This window comes from Mirounga angustirostris, unplaced genomic scaffold, assembly GCF_029215605.1.
Source record: "Mirounga angustirostris isolate CCGP_5_RB_7025 unplaced genomic scaffold, mMirAng1.0.hap1 SCAF_6, whole genome shotgun sequence".
NCBI classification, from domain to species: Eukaryota; Metazoa; Chordata; class Mammalia; order Carnivora; family Phocidae; genus Mirounga; species Mirounga angustirostris.
In genome coordinates, this window is record NW_026991714.1 from 58,368,471 (window position 1) to 58,393,010 (window position 24,540).

The following is a 24,540-nucleotide window of genomic DNA, read 5'->3' on the forward strand; positions in this document are numbered from 1 at the left end:
GAGGTGAGCAGAGACTTACAGGAAGGGAGGGAGCAAACCACCCAAATAGGTGCCGAACGCAAGCTCCAGGCAGAGGGGACAGCAGGTGCAAAGGGCCTAAAGCTGGCAATGCGTGGTGTTCCTGAAGAATGAGGGGGCCAATGGGACCCGAGGGGCATGAATGAAAAGGCTTTCATCTCTTTTTCTACTTGGTTAAAATGAGCACATGACACAATTCAGTAATTGAAAAAGATGTATTAAAATATCCACAAAAGTACAACAATCTGGAAGAAGGAAAAAAAACAAAAAACAACGAACTCAATGGGTTTTTCCCTAGCTGGATACATTTCCACTGAAAACCTATAGGTGGTTTGGGATTTTCACCTCTTAAGTAATCGCTTCTAGGTGGCCCCTGATCACACAGAACGTTAAAAGGTCTCCTTCTGCCACTAATTAGACTGGGAAGGGCAGCCCTGCTACCCGACTGTTGTCATCTGTGGCCAGGCACGGGGACACTGGGTCGCAAGAGAAAGGGCCAAAAAATCCAGAGGAGGTTAGGAGAAAGCCCCAGGGCCGAGGAGGCAGCTGTCAGCACCAAGTGTCGCTGCACTGGGTGCCCCTTGCATCCCAAGTCCCCGTCCCCACAAGGAAAGGAAGAACCGGGACTGTCGCTTTCAGGAGGTATTAGGAACATCTACTTTATTCGCAGGACCTGTGGAGAAAAAGGACAATGCGCCTTTTCTCTGTAAAAAAGGACTCAAGGAAACATTACACAGACGAATTGGTCTCTCAACAATTTGTGTCCTTTCTACCTCACGGCGGTCTTGGTCAGCTGTCCGCTCCTCAGGTGGCAAAGGCTCACCAAGAACAACATCATCATCAGCTGGAAGAAGGGTGACGATCCCAGCACCCCACCCCCCCAAACACACATGCACACACAGGGCTTCAGAGGCTCCTGTGGTTCTCCGAATGGATGCAGGGAAGTTCCCGGGGGCACGGCGAAGTCGCCCACTTCGCAGAAATGTGTCGGCGAGCCCCGGGTGCCCCCATACCAGCTCGCACCCCTTTGCGCCCGGCGCCCTTTGGGAGCCTCTGCAAAGTCGGCTTCGGGGTCATCGCCGGAGGTGACAGCAGGCGGGCAGGCAGAGCGAGCCGCTCCGAGCGCGCCTGAACCCCGCGGCAGGAAAACTAGCCTGGGCCGAATGTGCTCTGCGCCCGGCTAGCCGGGGTCCTGCCCGACTGGGGGGCTCGCCCATCATTTTAAGTGGCAAAGAAATTCTGTTAAAATCATCCAGAAAAAAGGGGGGGATGACAATAAAAACAAGTGTTCGCTGACCTTCTCCATGTTTTTCATCCCCAGTAAAAGATAAAAACTCATCGGCTCGAGACGGGGTAAGGAGGGTAGTCAGTGAAGATGATGAATTCTTGGAAAGGATACCCCCATTTCCCTTCACCTCCTTATTTATCAATTCCACGTAATGGGAAAAAGTAGGGGGGGGGGGAGTAAAAACAAAAAAAGAAAAACCAAAAAAACCCCACCCCAAACGCCCAAACAGTAACACAGAAGAGACTTCCAGAGCAGAAGTGCTAATAACCCTACCTGCTGATTTAAAAAATCTAGACTATCTTTAACCTTTGAGGCCCCGTGAAGCTATTACAGAGCCGTGACCAATGCCACCTCTCGCTGGAATCATGACAGAAGCTTTTAGAAAGACGGTTCTCTAGAGATAGCTCCGGGATGCCACAGACTGGCTTTGTAATTATCCCAATTTGTGCCTACTTAAAAGGAAATGAAACTCCTCTCCGTCGGCTGTATGGGGACCCTTATTTCAAGCAGGAAGGACTCTCCAAATGGCACCGTACTCCTCAAGCAAGACCTGGGGTTCCTACTTCAATTACGTGTATGATATTGATCTAAAAGTACCTAGAAAGAGGTGACCTTGGCATTTATCCTTTGCTGGTCTTGCTATGACAAATCCACCAACTGATATGATCAAGGGTGTAACATTAAGGTCGGTCTCAACATATAAAGCAAAAAACCAAAATACCAACAAAAACTTCCCGAACTGTGTTCAAGGGCACGGCTAACGGAGGTTTTCTGTTAGAGGCCACCCTGGGCATGACGCCAGGATAGTGTCTCCACTCTCCAACCACGATAAATGCAAAGACTGGTTAAGCCCTGAGACAGAAGGGCCATGTCTACTGGAATACTAAAGACCTGCTACCATCTCCAGGAAGGCCAACCACATCTAAATGACAGCGACAGGAATGTTTCTGACTTTTCCCAACTGTAAAGGACCCTGAAAGAAAGTATAAAACAGCAAGAAAATTTATACATACGTAGAATCATACCATCTTTTCATCATGCAACATAGGTTCCCCGTATCAGATTAAATAGAATATTTATACATATCCTTTATACACATCTTTTTCTCCTTCCATGAATGAACATGTGCTTGTCCTTGCCCAGCTCTCCAAGGCCACAGGTGATTATGGGCTACATTTTCTGCATAAGTGTCCCCTTTCATTTGTTTCTTGCTTAGGATATGTTCTGGGTCTTCTCTTAATTTTTCCGGATGTCCGCATACACCACAGACTCTGACTTGTTAATCTTGTCACTGTGATGTCCACCAGAGTGGTCTAACTGCGCATATATGACTGGGCCCTGGAGAAGAGAAGGACAATTAGGGGTTTGGGAAAACCGGTGGTCCATTCAGGGGCAGGGGCAGAAGCAATCATTAAAGTGGTAATATTAGGGTTCCAGCATCATGAGTTCCTTCTTCTGAATGTCTTCAAGAAGACCTCTTAGGAACAGTATGTCCAGGGCTGACTTTAAAACAAGGTTGGGGATGCTCCGGTGATTGTTAAAGCTGGTGCATGGAGGCATATTACATTATTCCGTCTACTTCTGTATCCGGGAATTTCTATACAATATAATATTCCTCCTCAGGAAGTACCCTTATCTTCGTACCTGCCACAGAATTCCTCAACCCTTGTAACTGGGATCAGAGTTTTAAGGACTAAGATGGGCACCTGCAACCCACTGAAATTGTGAGCACCTAAGAAACCAGCATGTTGGGTATCACCCAAAGATATGATCAATTGTGAACTGATCACTTTGTACAAACAGGTGCTTAAAAACATTTCAAATATTCTCTCATGTACCTACCGAGAGTATAATTCTTTTGGCCTGATCCTATCATAACTAGTAAGGGTATTGCTTCTTTGATATCTAAGACCAGGTAACTATTTTTCCTGTTTTAAAATAAAAAACCAAAAAGCTATGATCTGGAGCAATGTGAAGAAAACTCTGGATGGACTAGTATGGAGGAGGCCCTTTGGCCTCGCAGTGAGGAAGGGGGCTCCAGGGCCCCAGCCAGGACAGCCAGGGAAGGCGGGTTGCTGGGAGGCACAGTGAGCCCTCTGGCTCCTGGGGGAGGAGGCCTGAGCAGACACTGGTGTTTCAAGTATCAGGTGGGTGCTCGCACTTCACAACCCTTATTGTCCCTCCCTTCCAATCCAGAGATTCTAAAGTTAGAAACAACAATAACACAATAGCCCCGATTGCAAAAGACAGGTTCAATATAGCCCAAAGTCAACTTTTCTCCCAATCCAGGAAAAATCTCCTTGAGAAGTCAGATATTGTCCTTAAGCTTTCAACTTTGGAATCGTAAGCTCAGTAGCCAAAAGCCTGTAGTTTCAACTAAACATCCTTATTCCTACCTGGGGGCCCCAGAACTTGCATCCCCTAATGTGTCGTGGGGGATCTGGAGGAGTGCAGGTCCTCCAACTTCTCCAGAAGGGACATGCCGGCTGTCAGGGCCAAACGATATGCACTAACCACGAAGTGGTTAGAAAACAATATCCCAGGGCCGCCTCTCAGGCCAACCACCTGTCCACTAACAGACTGTGATTGAGACCACTGTAGACAGTCCAGCCAACTGCAGGTGCAGAGATCGGCTGGACTCTCCTGGCCAGATCTGCCCAACCAACCTACAGAATTGGGAGCCAAATAAATATGGTGGCTGTTTTAAGCCATTATGTTTTGGGGTGGTTTGTTACACAGCAATAGCTAACTGATACACTAGGTGAATGGAAAAGAAAGAGAACACAGAAAACAAAGACGAAAAAGAACACAGAATAAGTGGAGAATCAGTCAGTAAATGTTAAAATACCAGTAAGGTATCTCGTGTGAGACAGTGTTGTCTTCCATGGCAAGAGGACACAACAATTTGTCAAAAGCAACTGGAAAAACACTGAAAGATAAAAGAAATTCCCTCCTGTTGATGGATTTGTGTGTGTGGTTTGTTTGTTTGTTTTCAAACTGCTTACCACTATCCCATGTCCTCATTCCCTTTCCCTCTTAGAATGGGGCCCCGAGGTCAGGGATTTTGTTAGTTAAGTGCCTAGAGCAGAACTAGGCAGACCCAGTAGGTGCCGGTGAAGGGGTGTATGATGTAATGGATCCAAAGGAATTCTGGGATGTGGGTCAAGATCAGGCATCTGCTGATAGATCTAGCTCAATCTAGAACAGCTCTTTGAAGCTGGGTTCTGAAGGTTATTTGGAAGCTGAAAGTATCCTGGGTCTCTGTGGAACATGGAGGATCCAGGGAACGAAGATAGTCACTTTTGGGTATTTGAGAATTAAAACAGTACCAAGAACAGCACCTACGCTAAGCTAGATGTTTTTACTGTACGTCTTGGCACTCACCCCCTCTACCCTCCACTTTTTTTTGCAGGGTGGGGGTGGGGGGGTACTTTACCACACAGAATTACAACAATCGAGAGAAAAGTTGCTCTGGATACATTTCCCCCCCAACTATTTACTGCATAAATTGTCCTTAACTACTGAAAATGTTTCAAGAAACAAGTCGCTTGGGGCGCCTGGGTGACTCAGTTGGTTAAGCGACTGCCTTCGGCTCAGGTCATGATCCTGGAGTCCCGGGATGGAGTCCCGCATTGGGCTCCCTGCTCGGCGGGGAGTCTGCTTCTCCCTCTGACCCTCCCCCCTCTCATGCTCTCTGTCTCTCATTCTCTCTCTCTCAAATAAATAAGTAAAATCTTAAAAAAAAAAAAAAAAAAGAAAGAAAGAAACAAGTCGCTTGACCCAGGTCTAGAGATAAAATTACTCCTGAAGTCCATGTGTATGAAGTGTATTCCAATATAAAAACATACTGGTGAAGGTGGGGGGAGAGGGATCATGAGAAAAGGGTTACAGAAGAGCAAGGAGGCCCACCTCCAAACATGCACTGATTACACAGAAGCCAGTGTGTTCTGTCCTGCTGTCCACTTTCCGTAGTCTCTGCAGCCCTTTCTTTTTTTTTTTTAAAGATTTTATTTATTTATTTGAGACAGAATGAGAGAGACAGAGAGCACATGAGAGGGGGGAGGGTCAGAGGAAGGAGCAGACTCCCTGCAGAGCAGGGAGCCCGATGCGGGACTCGATCCCGGGACTCCAGGATCATGACCTGAGCCGAAGGCAGTTGCTTAACCAACTGAGCCACCCAGGCGCCCCATCTGCAGCCCTTTCTAATCTCAATCATGCCCAATCCCCTAGCACAGGTACCACCAAGAGAGAATATCTGCTTTTACCATATGCTCAGTGACTGTTCATAAAACACCTTTTTCAGTATTTATGTCACTGCCAAAAATAGGTGTGAAACACAGCTACGTATTAGGACTCTGAGATAAATGAGATCGAGTATCAAAACGGACTTGAAAAGAACTGGACAGGCAGGAGACAATAAGCACCTGCCTTTGAGCCAGACAGATCTGGATCTAACACCAGTTCTGTCACTAACTAGTAACTTTGAGCAAGTGACTCAACAAAGCTTCAGTCTCTTCATGTGGAACATAGGGACGATAAAAGAACGTGCCTCGTAGGGCCGCTGTGAGAACCAGATGAGGCGATGAGCGTGCGTACTTCAAACATTACCGCATCCTTGTGCCCCAGCTGGTAGGTACCTAACTAGTCCACTCCATCGCTGCCCCCCACCAATCCCTGCCTTTTGTATTCAAAACATTAACCATTTCTAGAAAAGGATTCAGGAAAGAGACCCACAAAAATTATTTTAAACTAAACTTCACAAAGAAAGAGTTTTGCTTCTCATCCCTAATGCCAGAATACTCTAAGTAGTGCCTACCTAACACCCTTCCCAACCCAACCTTCTACTTCCACTTCGCTGAAGAACCCTAATTCGGGTTTGGTGTTCCCCATCCCTTTGCTCAGGTAAATGACCCCACCCTTCCCTGCCCCCAGGGGTGAAGCCCGTCATCATCCCTGTCCCCTTGCCGATGACTGGAAGAGACATCAGCATGTGACCCACTCCCAGTGGGGACTCAGAGAAGTCTTCTGGGGGGCTTCTGGTAAAGGAAATCCGTAATAAAAACCGCATGGGAGGAGCTTCAGCTCTTCTCCCAGCTGCCTTTTCTCGGGTGCTGCTGGAAACCATGGTGGCCATCTGGAGGCTGCAGGAAGGAGCCCAAGAACAAAGACAATATGCAGAGGATGAAAGAAGAAGGCGGAAAGAACTATGTCGTCGATGACACTGTGGGGCCACTGAACTAAAGAACACAGAAGTACCTTGCGTTGGGACCGCTTGTGAGTTAATAAACCTCTGACTGTTAAGGCTACTTTTACTCAAACCTTCCAATTATAACAAAAATAGTGACCAAAAACAGACAAATAATACAGCAAACTTCATGTCCTGGTTGGGTGTTATGTCTCATCTTTTGTAAATTTCCTCCTTAGTGCGCTCCTGTTATTTCTCTTCTTCTGACGAAATAACATGGAGTTATTTATTCCTCCAAGTAGTAATTACTAATGCTATTAGAGTCTCGGATGGTGCCTGTGGGTAGGAAATGGAAGGTTTTGCTGATCAGGGAACATGTCATGATAAAAGCCCTGGAAGAAAGTACCAAGGGATAGCTTGCAAGTATTCCTATCCACGCCCCCACTTCACCAATCTGACTGCTAGCAGGGCCAGCAACCGCCTTTAGCCGTCCTTACAAAGCACAGTGCACCACCGGCCCTTGTAATTAAAAACAGAAAAATGAGAAGATCGACTTGCCCCAACCCATCATTTCAGAGATGAGAAACAGATGCTGAGGTGAAATAATTCCCCCCAAGTTAACACCACTGGCTGGATCCCAGAGTCAGTGCCAGTCTGTGACACATTACTAATTCTTAAAACACTACCCTGGAGTTCACCTAAGTATGAAGATTTCCTCAAGGCTGTCAAGGTATTTAAAAAAAAAAAATCTGTTCATTAAGATATTAAAAAAACATTTGGGACACCTGGGTGGCTCAGTTGGTTAAGCGGCTGCCTTCGGCCCGGGTCATGATGCCAAAATCCTGGGATCGAGTCCCACATCGGGCTCCCTGCTCAGCGGGGAGCCTACTTCTCCCTCACTCTCCCTCCACTTGTGCTCTGTCAAATAAACAAAATCTTAAAAAAAAAAAAAAAATTTCAGGCCATCACAGAAAAGCCTAAAAATGATCTTAACAACCCATAAGACTCTAAGGTTTTTGAGGGCAGGGTCTGGGTGCTCATCATCCCTGCATTTCCCAAGTTCAGCCACACTACCCGTATAGTAAGCACCCACATGTGTGTGGAAGTGATCAAAACAAAACATACAGAGGAATGATTAGATTTTTTTTTAAATTTTATTATGTTATGTTAGTCACCATATAATACATCATTGGTTTTTGATGTGGTGATCCATGATCCATTGTTTTCGTATAACACTCAGTGCTCCGTTCAGTACGTGCCCTCCTTAATACCCATCACCAGGCTAACTAATCCCCCCTCCCCCCTCCCCTCTAAAACCCTGTTTGTTTCTCAGAGTCCATAGTCTCTCATGGTTTATCTCTACCTCCAATCCCCCCCCCCCATTTTTCCCTTCCTTCTCCTAACGTCCTCCATGCTAATCCGTATGTTCCACAAATAAGTGAACCATATGATAATTGACTTTCTCTGCTTGACTTATTTCACTTAGCATAATCTCCTCCAGTCCCATCCATGTTGATGTAAAAGTTGGGTATTCATCCTTTCTGATGATTGAGTCATATTCCATTGTATATATGGACCACATCTTCTTTATCCATTCATCTGTTGAAGGTCATCTCGGCTCTTTCCAGTTTGGCTATTGTGGACATTGCTGCTATGAACATTGGGGTGCATATGGCCTTCTTTTCACTACATCTGTGTCTTTGGGGTAAATACCCAGGAGTGCAATTGCTGGGTCATAGGGTAGCTCTATTTTTAAATTTTTGAGGAACCTCCACAGTTTTCCAAAGTGGCTGTACCAACTTGCATTCCCACCAACAGTGTAAGATGGGTCCCCTTTCTCCACAACCTCTCCAACATTTGTTGTTTCTTTCCCTGTCCATTTTTGCCATTCTAACTGGTGTAAGGTGGTATCTCAGTGTGGTTTTGATTTGGATTTCCCTGATGGCTGATGATGATGAACATTTTTTCATGTGTCTGTTAGCCATTTGTATGTCTGCTTTGGAGAAGTGTCTTTTCATATCTTCTGCCCACTTTTTGACTTATTTGTTTTTTGGGTGTTGAGTTTGAGAAGTTCTTTATAGATCTTGGATACCAGCCCTTTATCTGTAGTGTCACTTGCAAATATCTTCTCCTATTCTGTGGGTTGCCTCTTTGTTTTGTTGACTGTTTCCTTTGCTGTGCAGAAGCTTTTTATCTTGATGAAGTCCCAAAAGTTCATTTTTGCTTTTGTTTCACTAGCTTTTGGAGATGTATCTTGAAAGAAGTTGCTGTGGGCGATGTCAAAGAGGTTATGCCTCTGTTCTCCTCTAGGATTTGGATGGATTCCTGTCTCACGCTGAGGTCTTTCATCCACTTTGAGTTTATCTTTGTGAATGGTGTTAGAGAATGGTCCAGTTTCATTCTTCTGCATGTGGCTGTCCAATTTTCCCAGCACCATTTATTGAAGAGACTTTTTTCCATTGCATGTTTTTTCCTACTTTGTCAACAAAGATTATTTGACCATAGAATTGAGGGTCCCTATCTGGGCTCTCTATTCTCGTCCAATGGTCTATATGTCTGTTTTTGTGCCAGTACCATGCTGTCTTTGTAATATAGCTTGAAATCGGGCAACGTGATGCCCCCACCTTTGTTTTTCTTTTTCAACATTTCCTCGGTGATTCGGGGTCTTTTCTGATTCCATACAAATTTTAGGATTGTCTGTTCCAGGACTTTGAAAAATGGCATTGGAATTTTGATCGGGATGGCATTGAAGGTATAGATTGCTCTGTGTAGCATAGACATTTTAACAATGTTTATTCTTCCAATCCATGAGCATGGAATGTTTTTCCATCTTTTTGTGTCTTCTTCAATTTCTTTCATGAGTGTTTTGTAGTTCCTAGGGTATAGATCCTTTACCTCTTTGGTTAGGTTTAAGGAATGATTAGATTCTTAAGAGAATCCTTATGTTTGGTTGCATTCAATTTACAAAGGGCAATGAATCTCATAAATTTCCTAATTAGATGAACAGAGGAGGTCAAGTAAGTTTTCCTAAACTGTGAAAACCTTTGCAGCCTCCGTTAAACTGAAGAGAGAGTATAGCATAAGGATTCTGGCGACAACAAGTCGCCAGTACTCCGGTGCTCGGCCAGAGGGGCGTCGCTATGCAAACTGATGATGGCATGTGAGTGGCGGTGAATAAATGCATTCACCAGGGGCTCCTGGGTGGCTCAGTCAACTGAGCATCACGTTTGATTTCAGCTCAGGTCATGAGCTCAGGGTTGTGAGCTCGAGCCCCGCATTAGGCTCTGCGATCAGCGGGGAGTCTGGCTGGAGATTCTCTCCCTCTGGGCACCCCCCCCGCCCCCCTGCTCACTCTCTCTCTCTAAAATGAATAAATAAATCTTTAAGAAAAAAAAAAAAGGCACACACTAGGATCACCTGCTAATGCTCTACAGTGTTTGGGAATTTTATGGTGTGAATGAAGCAAATGTTTTAACCTTAGGAGAGCAGTCCGTGTTTTAAGTTGACATGGCCACTAAATGCAAAGCCAAATAAAACAAGCGAGAAGAGAAGTCTGCTAGGAAATCACGTGATCTACTTCTAAGCCTTGCGTTAACTGGCAAAGGATTTGTAAGTTCCAGAAACAGGTAAGGCAGAAACGAGTTTTAACAAGTCCAACTGTAAAATAAAAGGTACTGTATGACTTGATAAGAGTAACTGAGTCTGATAAAGGTACTCAGGTTACATGCCACCTGAACAGAAACCCTGATTTACAACCTGATGGAGACGGAAGAGGCCTTCAGGGGTCTGCCCTGAGCACAAAGGAAATCACCCAAGAACCAACTGTGAGGAACGCCACAATTTTACTCCCAAAGCTAATCTGGTGTTATCTTGCGGATGCTGAAAAATGCCAATACAGATCAACACAATGGCTGGATTACTTCTCACCAACGTCTAGAAAATGCCATTGAGTTCGGCCTGGGCAGAACCCTGGGGGTTCACTTGCAGCACATGAGCCATCACCGACTCAGGGATAGCAGGCATGGCAGGGGAAAGTGTCGGCACTCCAAACGGGGTGGGCAAGTCTGCTTCTAGAACAGTGAGCCTTCAGCTCTCCTTCCTCTGCTCAGCTCCCAAGCAGGGGTTTCTTTCTGGACAAAGTGACGAACCCAAGAAAAAAAGACTCTCAGCAACTGATACTTAGAGGTCCCCCAATGAAAGACAGCCAGCACTTCATACCAACTGTGAAGCCCACTACCCAGGAAGCTCTATCTCTGTACAAAGAGCTTCTGAGCAGATTTGAGTACCTTACATATCAAGGGTCATTACAAGAGAAAAAGGTAATTGAAAAGAAACAGCAAAATCAAGTGACAGAAGAAAACATTAAATAAAAAAATGACATAAAACCTAAGAAAAAATTATATGCTCAGAGAGAAGAAAAACGCATTCATGAAAACAAGTACAGGATATTATAATTAGAGAGTAAGAAATAGCTTTTTGAAAATTATTAAAAAAGGGGCACCTGGGTGGCTCAATCAAAGCGTCTGCCTTCGGCTCAGGTCATGATCAGGTCTTGGGACTGAGCCCCGCATTGAGCTCCCTGCTCAGTGGGGAGCCTGCTTCTCCCTCTGCCTTTCCCCCTGTCCGTGCTCTCTCTCTCTCAAAAAGATAAATAAAATCTTTTAAATAAACAAATAAGTACTATGTAATAAAAAAACAAGGCAAATATTGGCTCCATGAAAAACAAAAAATTACAAAAGGAAACAAATATATGTGGTACAATGGTGGGGAAAAAAAAGCTACACACAACTTTGAAATATACCTAAATCCAGTGACATAACCACATTGGGAAGAGGCCTGTGTGTATGTATGTGTACAGAATGTGTGTTGGGAAGAAAGGCTGGAAGAAAAAGAAACGTATATTCTCATTTTCCATACTATGGAGTTGGTAGATAATATCTAAAACTGAAGTATCTAGAAGTAGTAATATAATGAAGTTGTTTAGAAACATGAAGATAAATACCAGAAGAAATAGTTAAAAGAATGTAAAGCGTTTGGCTCTTATTTCTTTAATTTTTTTTTCTTACTCCCTTCTTTTCCTTCCCTTTTCCGACTCTAATCAGATATTGCCCATCTTCTCTAGTCTGCCCTTCTCTTCGGGCTTCATTTTGGGTAGTTTCTATTGCTGTGTCTTTGAGCTTACTGATATTTTCTTTTGTGGATTATGCCATCTAATGTTGTCCGCCACCCCTCCCCCCCCATTCTGGTCTTTTTTATATGCGTCTCATTATGTCAAGGTTCCCTTTAAGGTAATTTAAAAAGTTTTCATACTTGTTTAAAAGTCCTGGTTCTATGTCCATTGTCTGTCATTTCTGGGTTTGTTTCTATTGATTGACTTTTCTCCTGGTTTTGTTATTATTTTCCTGCTTTTCTGTATGTGTGGTGATTTTTGATTGGTGCTAGACATTGTAAACTTTACATTGTTGGGTGCTGGATTTTGTTGTATTCTTATAAAGAGTGTTGGATTTTGTTCTGGCATGCAGCTAAAATACTTTCAGTTTAGTCTGATTCTTTGAAGGCCTCCTTTTAGGCTTTGTTATGGTGGGTCCACGGTGTCCATATCCTGGTGCTAATTAGCCCTACTACTAAGGCATGACCATTCTCAGGACTGCAACCAATACTCTGTGTATCATGAGGTCTATGTACTCTGGCCTTTAGGAACACAAACAATTCCCAGCCCTGATTGGTATCATATAACCTACTGCTTTTCAGGTGATTCTTTCTCTGGTTGGAGGGTGTTTTCTCCCATGCGTGCAAAAATCTCTACTCAGAAAAGGCTCAAGGGAGCCCCACCACTGCACATCTCTTTTTTCTGTGTAGTTTCTTCTTCTCTGGTACTTTGCCTCATAAATCCTAGACACCTTGAACTCCCTAAACACTGACTTCTGCCCCTCAATTCAGTGGGACAACTGAGCTCTGTCTGTGCTGCCCCTCCCAGCACTGCAGTCTGGAAACTGCCTCAAGGCAGTAAGCTCAGTCACAGGGCTCCTCTTATTTGTGTCCTTTCTCTCAGGGATCACAGCACTACACTGTGCTGTTTCATTTTCCAGTGTCCAAAAACCATTCTATCTTTTTTCCCCCTCCTTGTCTGTTTTCAACAGATGAGCAACTCCCATAGCGCTTCAAAGCAGAAGAAAAAATTTCCAAGCCTTCTTCAGATTCAGATGTTATGCCTAACTCTTAAGCCTTTATTTATAACCCTATTCCCATTTGCAACCTGAATTAGTGAACTGAGGTATCTGAGATACACTATGTTATCTGAGAGAGACAGATAGACTAGGAATTAGTCATGAGGACTAGGAATTAGTCATGAGCCCTGATGCTATGACAGGACAGAGAATGTGCTAGAACTTGAGTTCTAGACCCAATTCTGCGATTTGCTGGGTGTGTGCTTTTAGTGATTTTACAACACAATGCCTCCGCATCCTCACTGCATATTAACAGCTGTGGACTAAGGCCCTGAGTACCACTTCCACAGGTCACTGTTATTCTTTTCTTTCTTCCTTTTAAATCTATGTGAGCTCCAAAACACCTCAGGGAAAAGCTGTCATTGGCCAAATTCCTTAGAATGCTTTCTACCCCAGAAGGACAGAGTCGGTACTAAGCTCTGGAATTTTTGCCATGCCACAATTAGAGTTCCAACAACACAGCCGAAACACAGTATTAACCACAATGCTAGATCCTATGCTGAGTTCCAAATAAAAGTTATTTCTCTTCTGTACTTTCTATGAGAAGTAGAAATCAATGCCTTTCCTTGTTCATCAAGCCTACCAACTATTCGGATACGTGTTTACTTTCAAATTCTTCTAAAGAACTCATACAAAATATTTTTTTCTACTTTATTTTCAATACCAAGAATATCAACTTTTTCCTGCTAATTCCTTGTCTTACAGAGCACCTCAAAACATAACCTAGTTCCCTAGATTTATTTCCTTAAGCAATTAAAAAATTACATCAGACAAGGCCATTTCCTAATTTCATTTGGCCAAGAGGAGCGGCATTATTAGTAAACAATCCGTTAGCGGTGCCTTGGTGGAAACCTTTACTCGGGGATTCTTCTCCACATATTTTCTTGTGGCCCTCCTAAGCCAGCTCTTATTCCCCCTCTTCCTCTCTTGCTCTCTTTCCTGTCTCATGGCTCAGTATTGTTTCCTGCATCAGGAAAGTGACAGAGCACCAAACTACGGAGTACAGAACAGTGGGCAGAACTGCAATCAGCCATTACCTGGTGGGATCCAGAAGGCAGGCTCTTTACTAGACCCTCTGTGTCGGAGGGGGACTTCCGTGGGGCCTGCTTAACTGGTGACACACTCTCTGATGTACTGCAGCTGATGAGTTGGCAGTTTGGAGAACAAATGTTAAAAAAAAAAAAAAAAAAAAAATTAAAATTAAAATTAATGGAAAAAAAATATGGAAGTGATGACAAGATGAAGCAGCAGATAAAACAAAACACAACAGAACAATGAGTATCAAAATGGTCACAGATCTTGAGGCTATTTTTCATCCCTGACACTATTTCTTTCAAGTCAATGAACCTACTGTGTGTGGATAGAAACCAATGTAGTGTAACCTTGGTTTGCTGCTTTGTGTTTTCCCCCTGCTACCCACTCCTCCTCTGGAATTAATGCTTAAAGAAGCTAAGCCTTCGTAATATCAATCCAAGGCAAACCTCTGCTGAATGTATTTCAAAAATTACAGATCCACATCCAGGCTTGTCGCCTTGGCTCATCTCATCCCTTCCATTCCTTAGCTCCCCGTATTCAGTTTCCCCACTAATACTACAACCCAACCAAAGAAAACCCAGAAAGTGACGAATGATAAGAAACTGTGAAATGTCACATCACAAAGGCTGAACTTTGTCAGGGCTCTGGGCATCTTTCACAACAAGCATTATCTCATAAATAAAGAAGGGAAAGTGAATGCCAGGAGGTAACTCATTGGGGATTCTCTAATGGTACTTGTCAGAGCTTAAATCCTTTATGATGCATTTTTAAAGAAAATCTTAAGAGGTTTGGGGAGGTCCACATTCAAGTGTGGTTACTAAGAACAAAGCAAACTGTGTGTTCTGTGAACTGTGTCTTCTCTGAAACAGGAAGCTCTATGAGCTCTGTATCCCAAACCAAAATGGTCTGAGTATCTAACACAAAGAGGGTCTCAGCCACCAATAACATAATTCACATATGAAAGAACACAAGAACACTAAAACACACACACACACAAAGCCACTCTACATGAAGAACATATATATTCAGATGATCATAAAACCTCCAGGAAACCTGACAACCCAATTTCCCTGGGATGGTACGCTCAAAAAGTTGCCAATGCAAACACAGGACGTATTTATGGACAAACTATAATAACTGTTGGGTTAGCTCAGAGCTAGCTGGTTAGTTGTTGACACGGGGGATGGGCTGAATACATACACATCAATGTTAACAGCAATGGGATTAGTTACCATGTGTCTAGTGGGAGTGGAAGAGGACCCCAGCCCTGTTACAGTCCCAGTGTGTCCTCTATGTCAGCCTTCCTTAAGAAGTGGAAGATAAGCAGGATCTGATCCCGGCACACCAAGGTAGAAAAAGCAGGGGAGGGGGAAAAAAAACCACAGTAAGAAGAGAAGCAGCATTCATGATGCCATGCAGGATTCTAAGGCACACTTTTCTGCCCCCTTCTGACCCCCAAAGCAAGAACTACGGACCCTGGTGGGTCACCACCCTGGATTAGTCTCATGTTGAAAACCAACGCTCCAGTTACAGTTCACCATGCAAAGGGGAAGACAGAGTCAGCAGGACAAAAGCATTCCAAGCAAACAAGATCTGAATTTGAACACTCAAACGTGTTAGAACACGGCACTCCTAAAGACCAGAGCAGCACGGGGGTCCAGGGCTCCCACCGCCCAGCAGCACGGGGCGGGGGCCAGGGCTCCCACCGCCCAGCAGCACGGGGGTCCAGGGCTCCCACTGCCCAGCAGCACAGGGGGGCCAGGGCTCCCACCACCCAGCAGCACGGGGCGGGGGCCAGGGCTCCCACCGCCCAGCAGCACGGGGGTCCAGGGCTCCCACCGCCCAGCAGCACAGGGGGGCCAGGGCTCCCACCGCCCAGCAGCACAGGGGGGCCCGGGCTCCCACCGCCCAGCAGCACGGGGGTCCGGGGCTCCCACCGCCCAGCAGCACGGGGCGGGGGCCAGGGCTCCCACCGCCCAGCAGCACGGGGGGGCCAGGGCTCCCACCACCCAGCAGCACGGGGGGGCCCGGGCTCCCACCGCCCAGCAGCACGGGGGTCCGGGGCTCCCACCGCCCAGCAGCACGGGGCGGGGGCCAGGGCTCCCACCGCCCAGCAGCACGGGGCGGGGGCCAGGGCTCCCACCGCCCAGCAGCACGGGGGGCCAGGGCTCCCACCGCCCAGCAGCACGGGGGGCCAGGGCTCCCACCGCCCAGCAGCACGGGGGTCCAGGGCTCCCACCGCCCAGCAGCACAGGGGGGCCAGGGCTCCCACCGCCCAGCAGCACAGGGCGGGGGCCAGAGCTCCCACCGCCCAGCAGCATGGGGGTCCAGGGCTCCCACTGCCCAGCAGCACAGGGGGGCCAGGGCTCCCACTGCCCAGCAGCACAGGGCGGGGGCCAGGGCTCCCACCGCCCAGCAGCATGGGGGTCCAGGGCTCCCACTGCCCAGCAGCACAGGGGGGCCAGGGCTCCCACCACCCAGCAGCACGGGGCGGGGGCCAGGGCTCCCACCGCCCAGCAGCACGGGGGTCCAGGGCTCCCACTGCCCAGCAGCACAGGGCGGGGGCCAGGGCTCCCACTGCCCAGCAGCACGGGGGTCCAGGGCATGCAATTTCTCAGAGCACACTCCCTTCAGGCTGCTGACGGCGAGCCCGTGCACAGGGGGCCCGGCTCGTGCTGCAGCCCGAATGCGGCCTCCGCTCGGTCTTACCCCGGGAGTCCTACAGAGCTTACATGGGCTAGCTGTCCAGCTGCAGCGGGGGAGAGAGAAGGTCCTTCAGTTAGACATGCACCCTCTGCTCCGAGGTGCTCTCTTTGAGAAGCCATAAACAGAAAGAAAATCTACTTCTCTTTATTGCTGGTACACTGTGGTGTCCAACTCTTGTTATCCCAGTTTGGAGGAGTCCAGCCATGCATTCGAGAATGATCAAAGAAATAAAACTGCTTACAAAACAACAGAAGGGAAAAGCCCTCATCATCACATCTGCTGGAGTTGTTTATTAGCACCAGGCTTTGGGACTAGCGCTTTATATTCACCCAACTGAAAAGAAGAACCTTGTGCAATTACTACCAAGAGATTCAAACCACACTGATAGTGGGAAAGGGACGTCTGTGGCTTCGTGGTCCTAACTGTGGTCCGTCCACGGCACCAAACCCCAGACAGGCACTCTGGAGCAAGCAGAGTGCCACAGTCCACGCTTACCCACAGGCCACCGCTCTCTGCTGCCCCCCAAGGACACACTCCCCGATTCTGATGTGAAAGCGAAAAGTAGCTCATACTTCACCCTTCTTTTTCCACAAAAAATACACCAGTTTTTTTATTCCTTTCCTCCCCCCATTTTCTCCCCCACTTCACCCCCCCCCCCAGCACTGTTTCTTACCCAGTATAATCCGGTTTAGAGTTTCTCCTTCTATAGAGGACAGCCAGGATCATGCTGATGACCAGAGTGAGACCTAGGACCACAGCAGTAACTATACCCACCACCACCCAAACTGGAAACACGGGCAAGATCTCTAGAGAGAAAGAACAAAATCGTTTTAAGGTACTTTCCTACCAAGAGAAGAAGTGGGATTTTATTATATTGATAATAAAGTGCTTTAGCAGTTTCCACTTCCTCTTTTATTGTCCACATTACAAACTCCTAGTGTCTAAATGATGAAGCACAAATATTAACGGATGAAGAATGAGCTACAGAGCGAAGCATTTCTACGCACACAATCCCTCCCTCTCAATGCTCTAAGGTCAGAGAAATTCCAGGGGTGTGAATTTACCTCAATTGGCTCTCCAACAAAGCAGACTTTGTCTCAAAAGGAGACACCAGAACCTGCATTTCCTGCTTACTTTCCAAAAAAGGGAAGAAAAAAAACTGTCCTGCTTCTGCAGATGTGAAAACTTTCTCTCGGGGAATATGGAAGCAGTATTAATCTTCTTTCCCACTGCCCACCCCACCCAACCACCGTGCATTCGGTCTGACTTCTAATTAATACTAAAGAATGCACACTGCTGAATTTGGATCAGCGGGCTCCAGATGAAGAACCTGGCTAGTCCAGCTGGAGAAGCAGGGGCGCCCTGAACGCGCTCGTGTGAGCGAGCCACAGGTCCACGGGGACAGGAGGCTCAACTGTAGTACAAACACACTCCTTCCCAACACACCCGGAAATGTAAGTCTTGCTCTCCACCTAAACCTGAGATAAAAGGGACTGTGTCACCACTGCCAAAATACCCAAGGAAGTACCTTTCTCTACGACATAGAGCCTAATGTGTCCTGGCTGGGCAACAATGTCAGGAGGGTTTTTGACGTCACAAATATAGGTGCCATTGTGTATAAACTGCATGTTTTCTATGTTGATTGACGCATCTTTCTTGTCGAGGTCTCCAGCCCAGCTGATTCTGTCCTTAAATGGTGGGTAATTCCCAGGATACGCTTGCCCTTGGGAGTAGTGGAAAAACTGCAGTTAGAAAAAAAGAACACATGAGCTCTTCTCAGTGGCAGGCACTCTAAACTCTGTAACAGGCATGCTGTGGAAGGTTCTTTTCAAAAGACTTCACAGAGAAAGAAATACAACTTCATATGACAAGTGAGCTATGGAATAGAAGCCAGACCAGAGTTTAGAAATCACAGGGTTTGACCCTATTTCAGTTGAAGAAATAAACCCATGTATCATCTCAAATCTTCTCAATATGCCACTGATGAAGTGATTACTCCCCATTTCTCATACATAAGGAAAAGGAGACTGAAGGAAGCCATTTGCTCAAGGTCACAGTGATAACGGGGTGGATCCAAAGTCAAAGTCAGGACCATCTGACCCTTCAGAGCCAGTGACCACACCATGACTGAGCCTGTAAATCCAAATGTTTCAGTCTGAATTCACGAAGTTTACCATTTAGTTCTACAAAGACCTGAAGTAAGCAAAGCCTAAAGTTCAAAGATCAGTTAGTTAATCTGATGGGCTTCTCCCTCTTATGTATTGGTTTCCTAGGGAAATGTTACGGGTGTGTGAGAGGAAGCCCAGACACCCCAATGTCCTCGCTTCTCTTTGAAGATTCCGCCTTCAGCTAACTTTCCTCACACCTGCTTTTAGCAAAGGAACTCATTTCTCAAAGAAACCTTGTCAAGCCCAGCACCTTGGAAGCTAGGTATGGTCTAAAGGGTGGGGGATCTATCCTGATACTTGGCTTCAATCCCAGCAGCTCTGCAGGGGGCTTGATGCCTTTCTTGTTATTCACAGGTACGATGATAGTGGGTCAGGGGAAGAAATCAGCATTAGTCAAACACAAGCTCCATGGTAACTCAAACAGAACATTTTTAGAACCCTCTGAGCACAGTGAATCCTCTGTGTGATTTAAGGACATTGATATTTTGGTAACTCCCCAACCCCTCTCTCCACCTGTGGTGTTCCCCTGAGCTCTGAATCCTCACCCAGCTGCCTACTCACTTTACAACCCAGCTGCCCCACCTCCAAGTTTGTCACCTTCACCTTCCATCTGTGTGTCCCATCTCAACTGGTGGATGACTGCATCTCCCAAACCATAAATCCCGGAGTAATCCTTGATTCCTCTACCTTCCTTCCCATCCAGTTAACCTACTAATCCTGTCAATTCTACCTCTTAGTTTTTCTCTTCTCTCTATTGAAGTTCCACTGATAATACATCATTTCATGCTCTCATCATCTTGGACTGTGGCCTCTTAACTGCTCTCAACCTTCTCTAATCCACCCTCCATGATGCCTAAATGATCACTGGAAAATATTAATAGTAATAATTATATTATTATTATTACCATTTATCAAGCATATACCCTGTGCTTAATATAACCTATATGCTTGTTAAGAACAGCAAGCATTCTTATTTCCTGGGGTGGAAAAGAAGTGGGAGCAGATAGGGAAGGATAGGACCAAAAAACCCCCACAAGATTCAAGATTTAAAAATTGGGTCCTTAGACAAACACAACTACCCAAAAGAACTAGCAAAGAAGGTAAACAAAGGGGAGAGAAGATGAGTTCCAGTTTAGACATGGGGACCCTGATTCCACAGACCAGAAAAGCCATCTATGGTATGTCAGGCTTGAATTTTCCTGGAAATCTGTAAAAACCAAAGCATCCAGCTCATCTTATTAAATATATTCTGATACTTTCGAGTTAAAAGATCTTATATCAATAGCTAAGCATTCTGGAATTACCTGTAATCAGGTTGGTATGTAAGTATAAATTGATTATCCTAATATGCTCATGAAAAATACAGCATGTTCTTTATATTAAGTCTTAAAGACTTGCCTCAACCCACTTGACAAGAATGTTTTGAGCATAAATGGAGCCAACTATTTGAGAGAAAGTTATTACCACTGGGTGTCTTCCTGGTGATGTTTTATTTCCTATAGACTAAACAATGCCCCTCATATCCACTCTTACCGAAGACTTCAGTTGGGAAACCTTCACAGGTTTGGACTCTCTCTCTCTCTTTTTTAAAGATTTTATTTATTTATTTATTTATTTGATGGAGAGACACAGCATGAGAGGGAACACAAGCAGGGGGAGTGGGAGAGGGAGAAGTAGGCTTCCCGCAGAGCAGGGAGCCCGATGCGGGGCTCGATCCCAGGACCCTGGGATCATGACCTGAGCCGAAGGCAGACGCTTAACGACTGAGCCACCCAGGCGCCCCAGTTTGGGCTCTCTTGAGTAAACTTATGTGCGCTTGATTTTGCGTCTATAGGAAGCAGGTTCTGCACCGGGACCACGTTCACATGAAGCAGCAGACTGTTTCCCCATGACATTTGCATGATTCCTGCTCTCACTCACTCCTGTGCTACCTTATACAGAATCACACCCAGCTGTACCCAGTGAGTAAGTTATCTAAATCTACACTCCTGGACTTGATCCCAGCCTTCCTTCCTTCTCAGGCATAACACGCAGGGCATCTTCCTTTTTTATGCACATCCTGGGGGACACAGGTCCACTTAAGAATTTGGAAGTCAGGGGGCACCTGGGTGGCTCAGTTGGTTAAGCAACTGCCTTCGGCTCAGGTCATGATCCCGGAGTCCTGGGATCAGGTCCCACATTGGGCTCCCTGCTCAGTGGGGAGCCTGCTTCTCCCTCTGACTCTCTCCCCTCTCACGCTGTTTCTCACTCTCTCTCTCTCTCAAATAAATAAATAATCTTTTTTTGTTTTAAGAGGAAGATCTTTTTTTTAAAAGATTTTTATTTATTTATTGAGAGAGAGAATGACAGAGAGAGAGCATGAGAGGGTGGAGGGTCGGAGGGAGAAGCAGACTCCCTGCTGAGCAGGGAGCCCGATGCGGGACTCGATCCCAGGACTCCGGGATCATGACCTGAGCCGAAGGCAGTTGCTTAACCAACTGAGCCACCCAGGCGCCCAAATAAAATCTTAAAAAAAAAAAAAAAAAAAAAAAAAAAGAATTTGGAAGTCAGGTATATATATTCCAACCCAGTGCAACAGAGATTTTCTTTTGGAGACTTATTTCAACAGAAAATATGTAGCTTTGATGACATCGCATATGAAAATGAAGCCACTTAGGTTCAACATAAAAATGGTTTTATTCCAGGGGTTACAGTCATCTCTATACACACCCCAAGTTCTCCCAAAGGAGACCCTCAGGAACTCATGATGTAGAAATAATGGACAGGTAGTCACTCTGTTCTTTCAGGAAAGGCATCAAGGGGAAATTCTTAGCACAAATACTCTCAGCAAAAAAAGACACTCAAAACTTCCACAGATGAACAAACAGCAGCTTCTAGAGTTTCTAGACCATGCATTCTCAACAGGGGTGACATCTCTCACAGTGGGGGCAAATACTGGCCCTAAGGGTAAAGAAGGATAAAAAAAAATCTTACTCTTTTTACAAAATAAAGCACAAATGAAGATGTAACAGTATATCTGTGGTCTTAAAATTTCATAGAAGGGGGAAAGAAATTTGGAGAGCATGTTTCAAAAAGATTCCTTAGGAAGGTGATAATGAATAAAAAGACTGAGAAACACTGCTTTAAGCAATCCCTAAAGCCTAGAGACAGTAAATATTATTAACAAATTTTTCCATCTGAGATAGAAAGGATATATAAGGGAAATAACAGCAACTAGAGGGAAACAAAACAGGGTTTGAACAATTCCAGCTTGTATGGTGTGACCTTGGGTAGGTCATGACCCTCTGAGCAGTTTCCCGTGCCCCCCAAATCTGTAGTGGGGAAAACACTTGTTCCTCGCGAGGGTGAGGAAGCGATGTGACAGAGGCATGTGGGGGGCTCAGCATCCAGACGATGCTTAACAATGTAACTCATCATCATGCAGAAGAATTTATCTCAAAGAGAAGTGGCAGACTCTGTCCCTGACGCGGACCGACACCCTGAAATGTGAGACCCTGCTAAAGCACGTCCATGTGCAGATGGAACAACAGAAACAGGATAAACTGTGCAAGTTAGCACTGCAGGAGCCAGATGTGGTCCTGAGCACTTGAACAATCCTCCGTGACCCTCATAGCAGCCCCAGGGGGAGGTCTGCTCATCCCCATCTTCCAGACAAGAATCAGGTTGGTTGGGGCGCCTGGGTGGCTCAGTCATTAAGTGTCTGCCTTCAGCTCGGGTCATGATCCCAGGGTCCTGGGATCGAGCCCCGTGTCGGGCTCCCTGCTCCGCGGGGAACCTGTTTCTCCCTCTCCCTCTGCTCCTCCCCCTGCTTGTGCTCTCTTGCATGTTCTCTCTCTAATAAATAAACAAAATCTTTTAAAAATAAGTTAAAAAAAAATAATAATCAGGATGGCCAGTCCACGTGAAGCACCCCACTGCTCAGCTAGCACTCAGCTACTGACTGACTAATCTTCCTGTCAGCTCTCTGGGGCTCGTCTTTGTTCTGCCCCTCACCTTAGTCTGAAGTCCCCCACATACCATTCCTATCCCTAATTGTTCCCGGGGGAGGACACAGCGTTCTGAGGACCCTACATAGCCCCTGCACAGTAAGTTTCCAGGACTACTGCTGAATCAGATGGACCACAAATAAAAAAACTTCATACTTAAATCAGAAAGGAGTGTGTGTGTGTATAAAATAGGAATACTTCAAAGAAATACAAATAAAAATGGGACAAATGAAAGCTGAAATGTGGAGGATAAACCATGATTAGTCAGCCAGGTCAACTAGAAGCTACTCGGTGGAAGAGAAATTCCATAAGGGGATTTGATGGAGAAGAATAGGGGGCTGGAAAGAGGAGAGTGCCATCCATGTAAAGCCAAGGAAATAACTGCATTTAAGGGATGCTGAACTTATTTTTTTCCTGGAGAGTTTGAAGCTAGAGAAGGGCCCTGGAATCTACGTGTCAACACACTCGTTTGGGAAGTGAACCATCAGAAGAATGGATATTCGTTATACCACAGCAGTGAAGAACCCGGGAGGAAGGCTCAGCAGGAGGAAGTGAGCATTCTTACCGACACAGTGGTGTCGGTCCCCTCTGGCTGGAAGCTCCAGGAGACCGAGGTCAACGTGCCGGTGGTGTTAGTGGACTTGAACTTGCATGTCAGCTTCCCTTGTGTCCCATTTGCCACGAAGATTTCTTTTGGTGTATATACCTCCAAGGCTGATGCATCAGTGGTCACTGGAGAGAGAAGAACAAGGAAAGCTTGAGTAGGATTTAGCATAAATACCACAGTGCATATCTATTAGAGAAGACAACAAAGATAATGAGAAAGTTATTTGATATATAAAATATATCTGTTGCCATTGTGTACCATTGTGTACCATTGTGTACTACACATTTCTGGCCAAAGAGTCCACAGCCAGGTACTTCCAACAAGCAGGATAAACTGCTGACCGTCTGGGATTCTGTTTTTGTTTTTCAGTAGGAAGATATTTTCACTAGTTCAGCTATACCTAATGTTTGTTTTCTTTTAAATTAACAGATTTTATTTCTTAAGAGTAGTTTTAGGGTTACAGAAACACTGAGCAGGAAGCAGAGGGTTCCCATCTATTCCCTCACTCCCCGCCCCCACCAAGTTTCCCCTATTAGTAACATCTTTTCTTAGTGTAGTACGTGTTGCAATTGATGAATCAATATCGTTACATTATTGTTAATGAAAACTCATCACTGACATTAGGGCTCACTCTGTGTTACACATTTCACAGGTTTTGACAATGTATCCACTATTATAGTAAAACACAGAATCATTTCACTGTCCTAAACATCCCCTGTGCTCCACCTATTCACTCCTCTCCACCCTCCCCCTCAATCCCTGGCAACCACTGATCTTTGTACTGTTTCTTTATGTTTGCCTTTTCCAGACCACTATATAGCTATATAGGAACCATACAGCAAATGTAGCCTTTTCAGATTAGCTGCTATCACTTAGCAATATTTATTTAAGTTTCCTCCATGTCGTTTTATAGCAAGACAGTTCATTTCTTTTTACTGTTGAATAATGTCCATTTTATGGATATCCACCTCTCGGAGGACATCTTGGTTGCTTCCCTGATGGTCTATTTTTAATAATGCAGAGGGCCTATTTTTTTTCACTTCTTTAAATAGTTCTATTTACCTGTTAAATTTCAACTGCTAGCACACTGAACTTTTCTCACCTTCCATATTCATTGCAATTAAAGCTATTCTAGGTAAGGTATCACTTCACTTAAAGCCATATTTAGGGGCATCTGGGTGGCTCAGTCATTAAGCATTGGACTCTGGAGTTCAGCTCAGGTCATAATCTCGGGGTCTTGGGATCAAGACCCCCACTGGACCTTGTGATCAGTGGGGAGCCTGCTTGAGATTTTTTCCCTCTCCCTCTGCCCCCCACCCC

General features: G+C 45.5%; 1 protein-coding gene across 1 annotated transcript in view; it reads right to left on the reverse strand.

Annotated features, from left to right (window-relative positions):
• Positions 1-219: 219 nt before the first annotated feature.
• MPZL1 (myelin protein zero like 1) overlaps positions 220-24,540 on the reverse strand; it is a 63,495-nt gene continuing 39,174 nt past the window's right edge. Inside the window, exons 2-6 of the mRNA XM_064594381.1 lie at positions 23,179-23,345; positions 17,988-18,201; positions 17,133-17,265; positions 13,756-13,858; positions 220-2,644 (exon numbers count right to left, since the gene is read on the reverse strand). Of these exons, the coding sequence (XP_064450451.1) occupies positions 2,543-2,644; positions 13,756-13,858; positions 17,133-17,265; positions 17,988-18,201; positions 23,179-23,345 (719 nt within the window). The 3' untranslated portion in view covers positions 220-2,542. The remainder of the gene's footprint in view (positions 2,645-13,755; positions 13,859-17,132; positions 17,266-17,987; positions 18,202-23,178; positions 23,346-24,540) is intronic.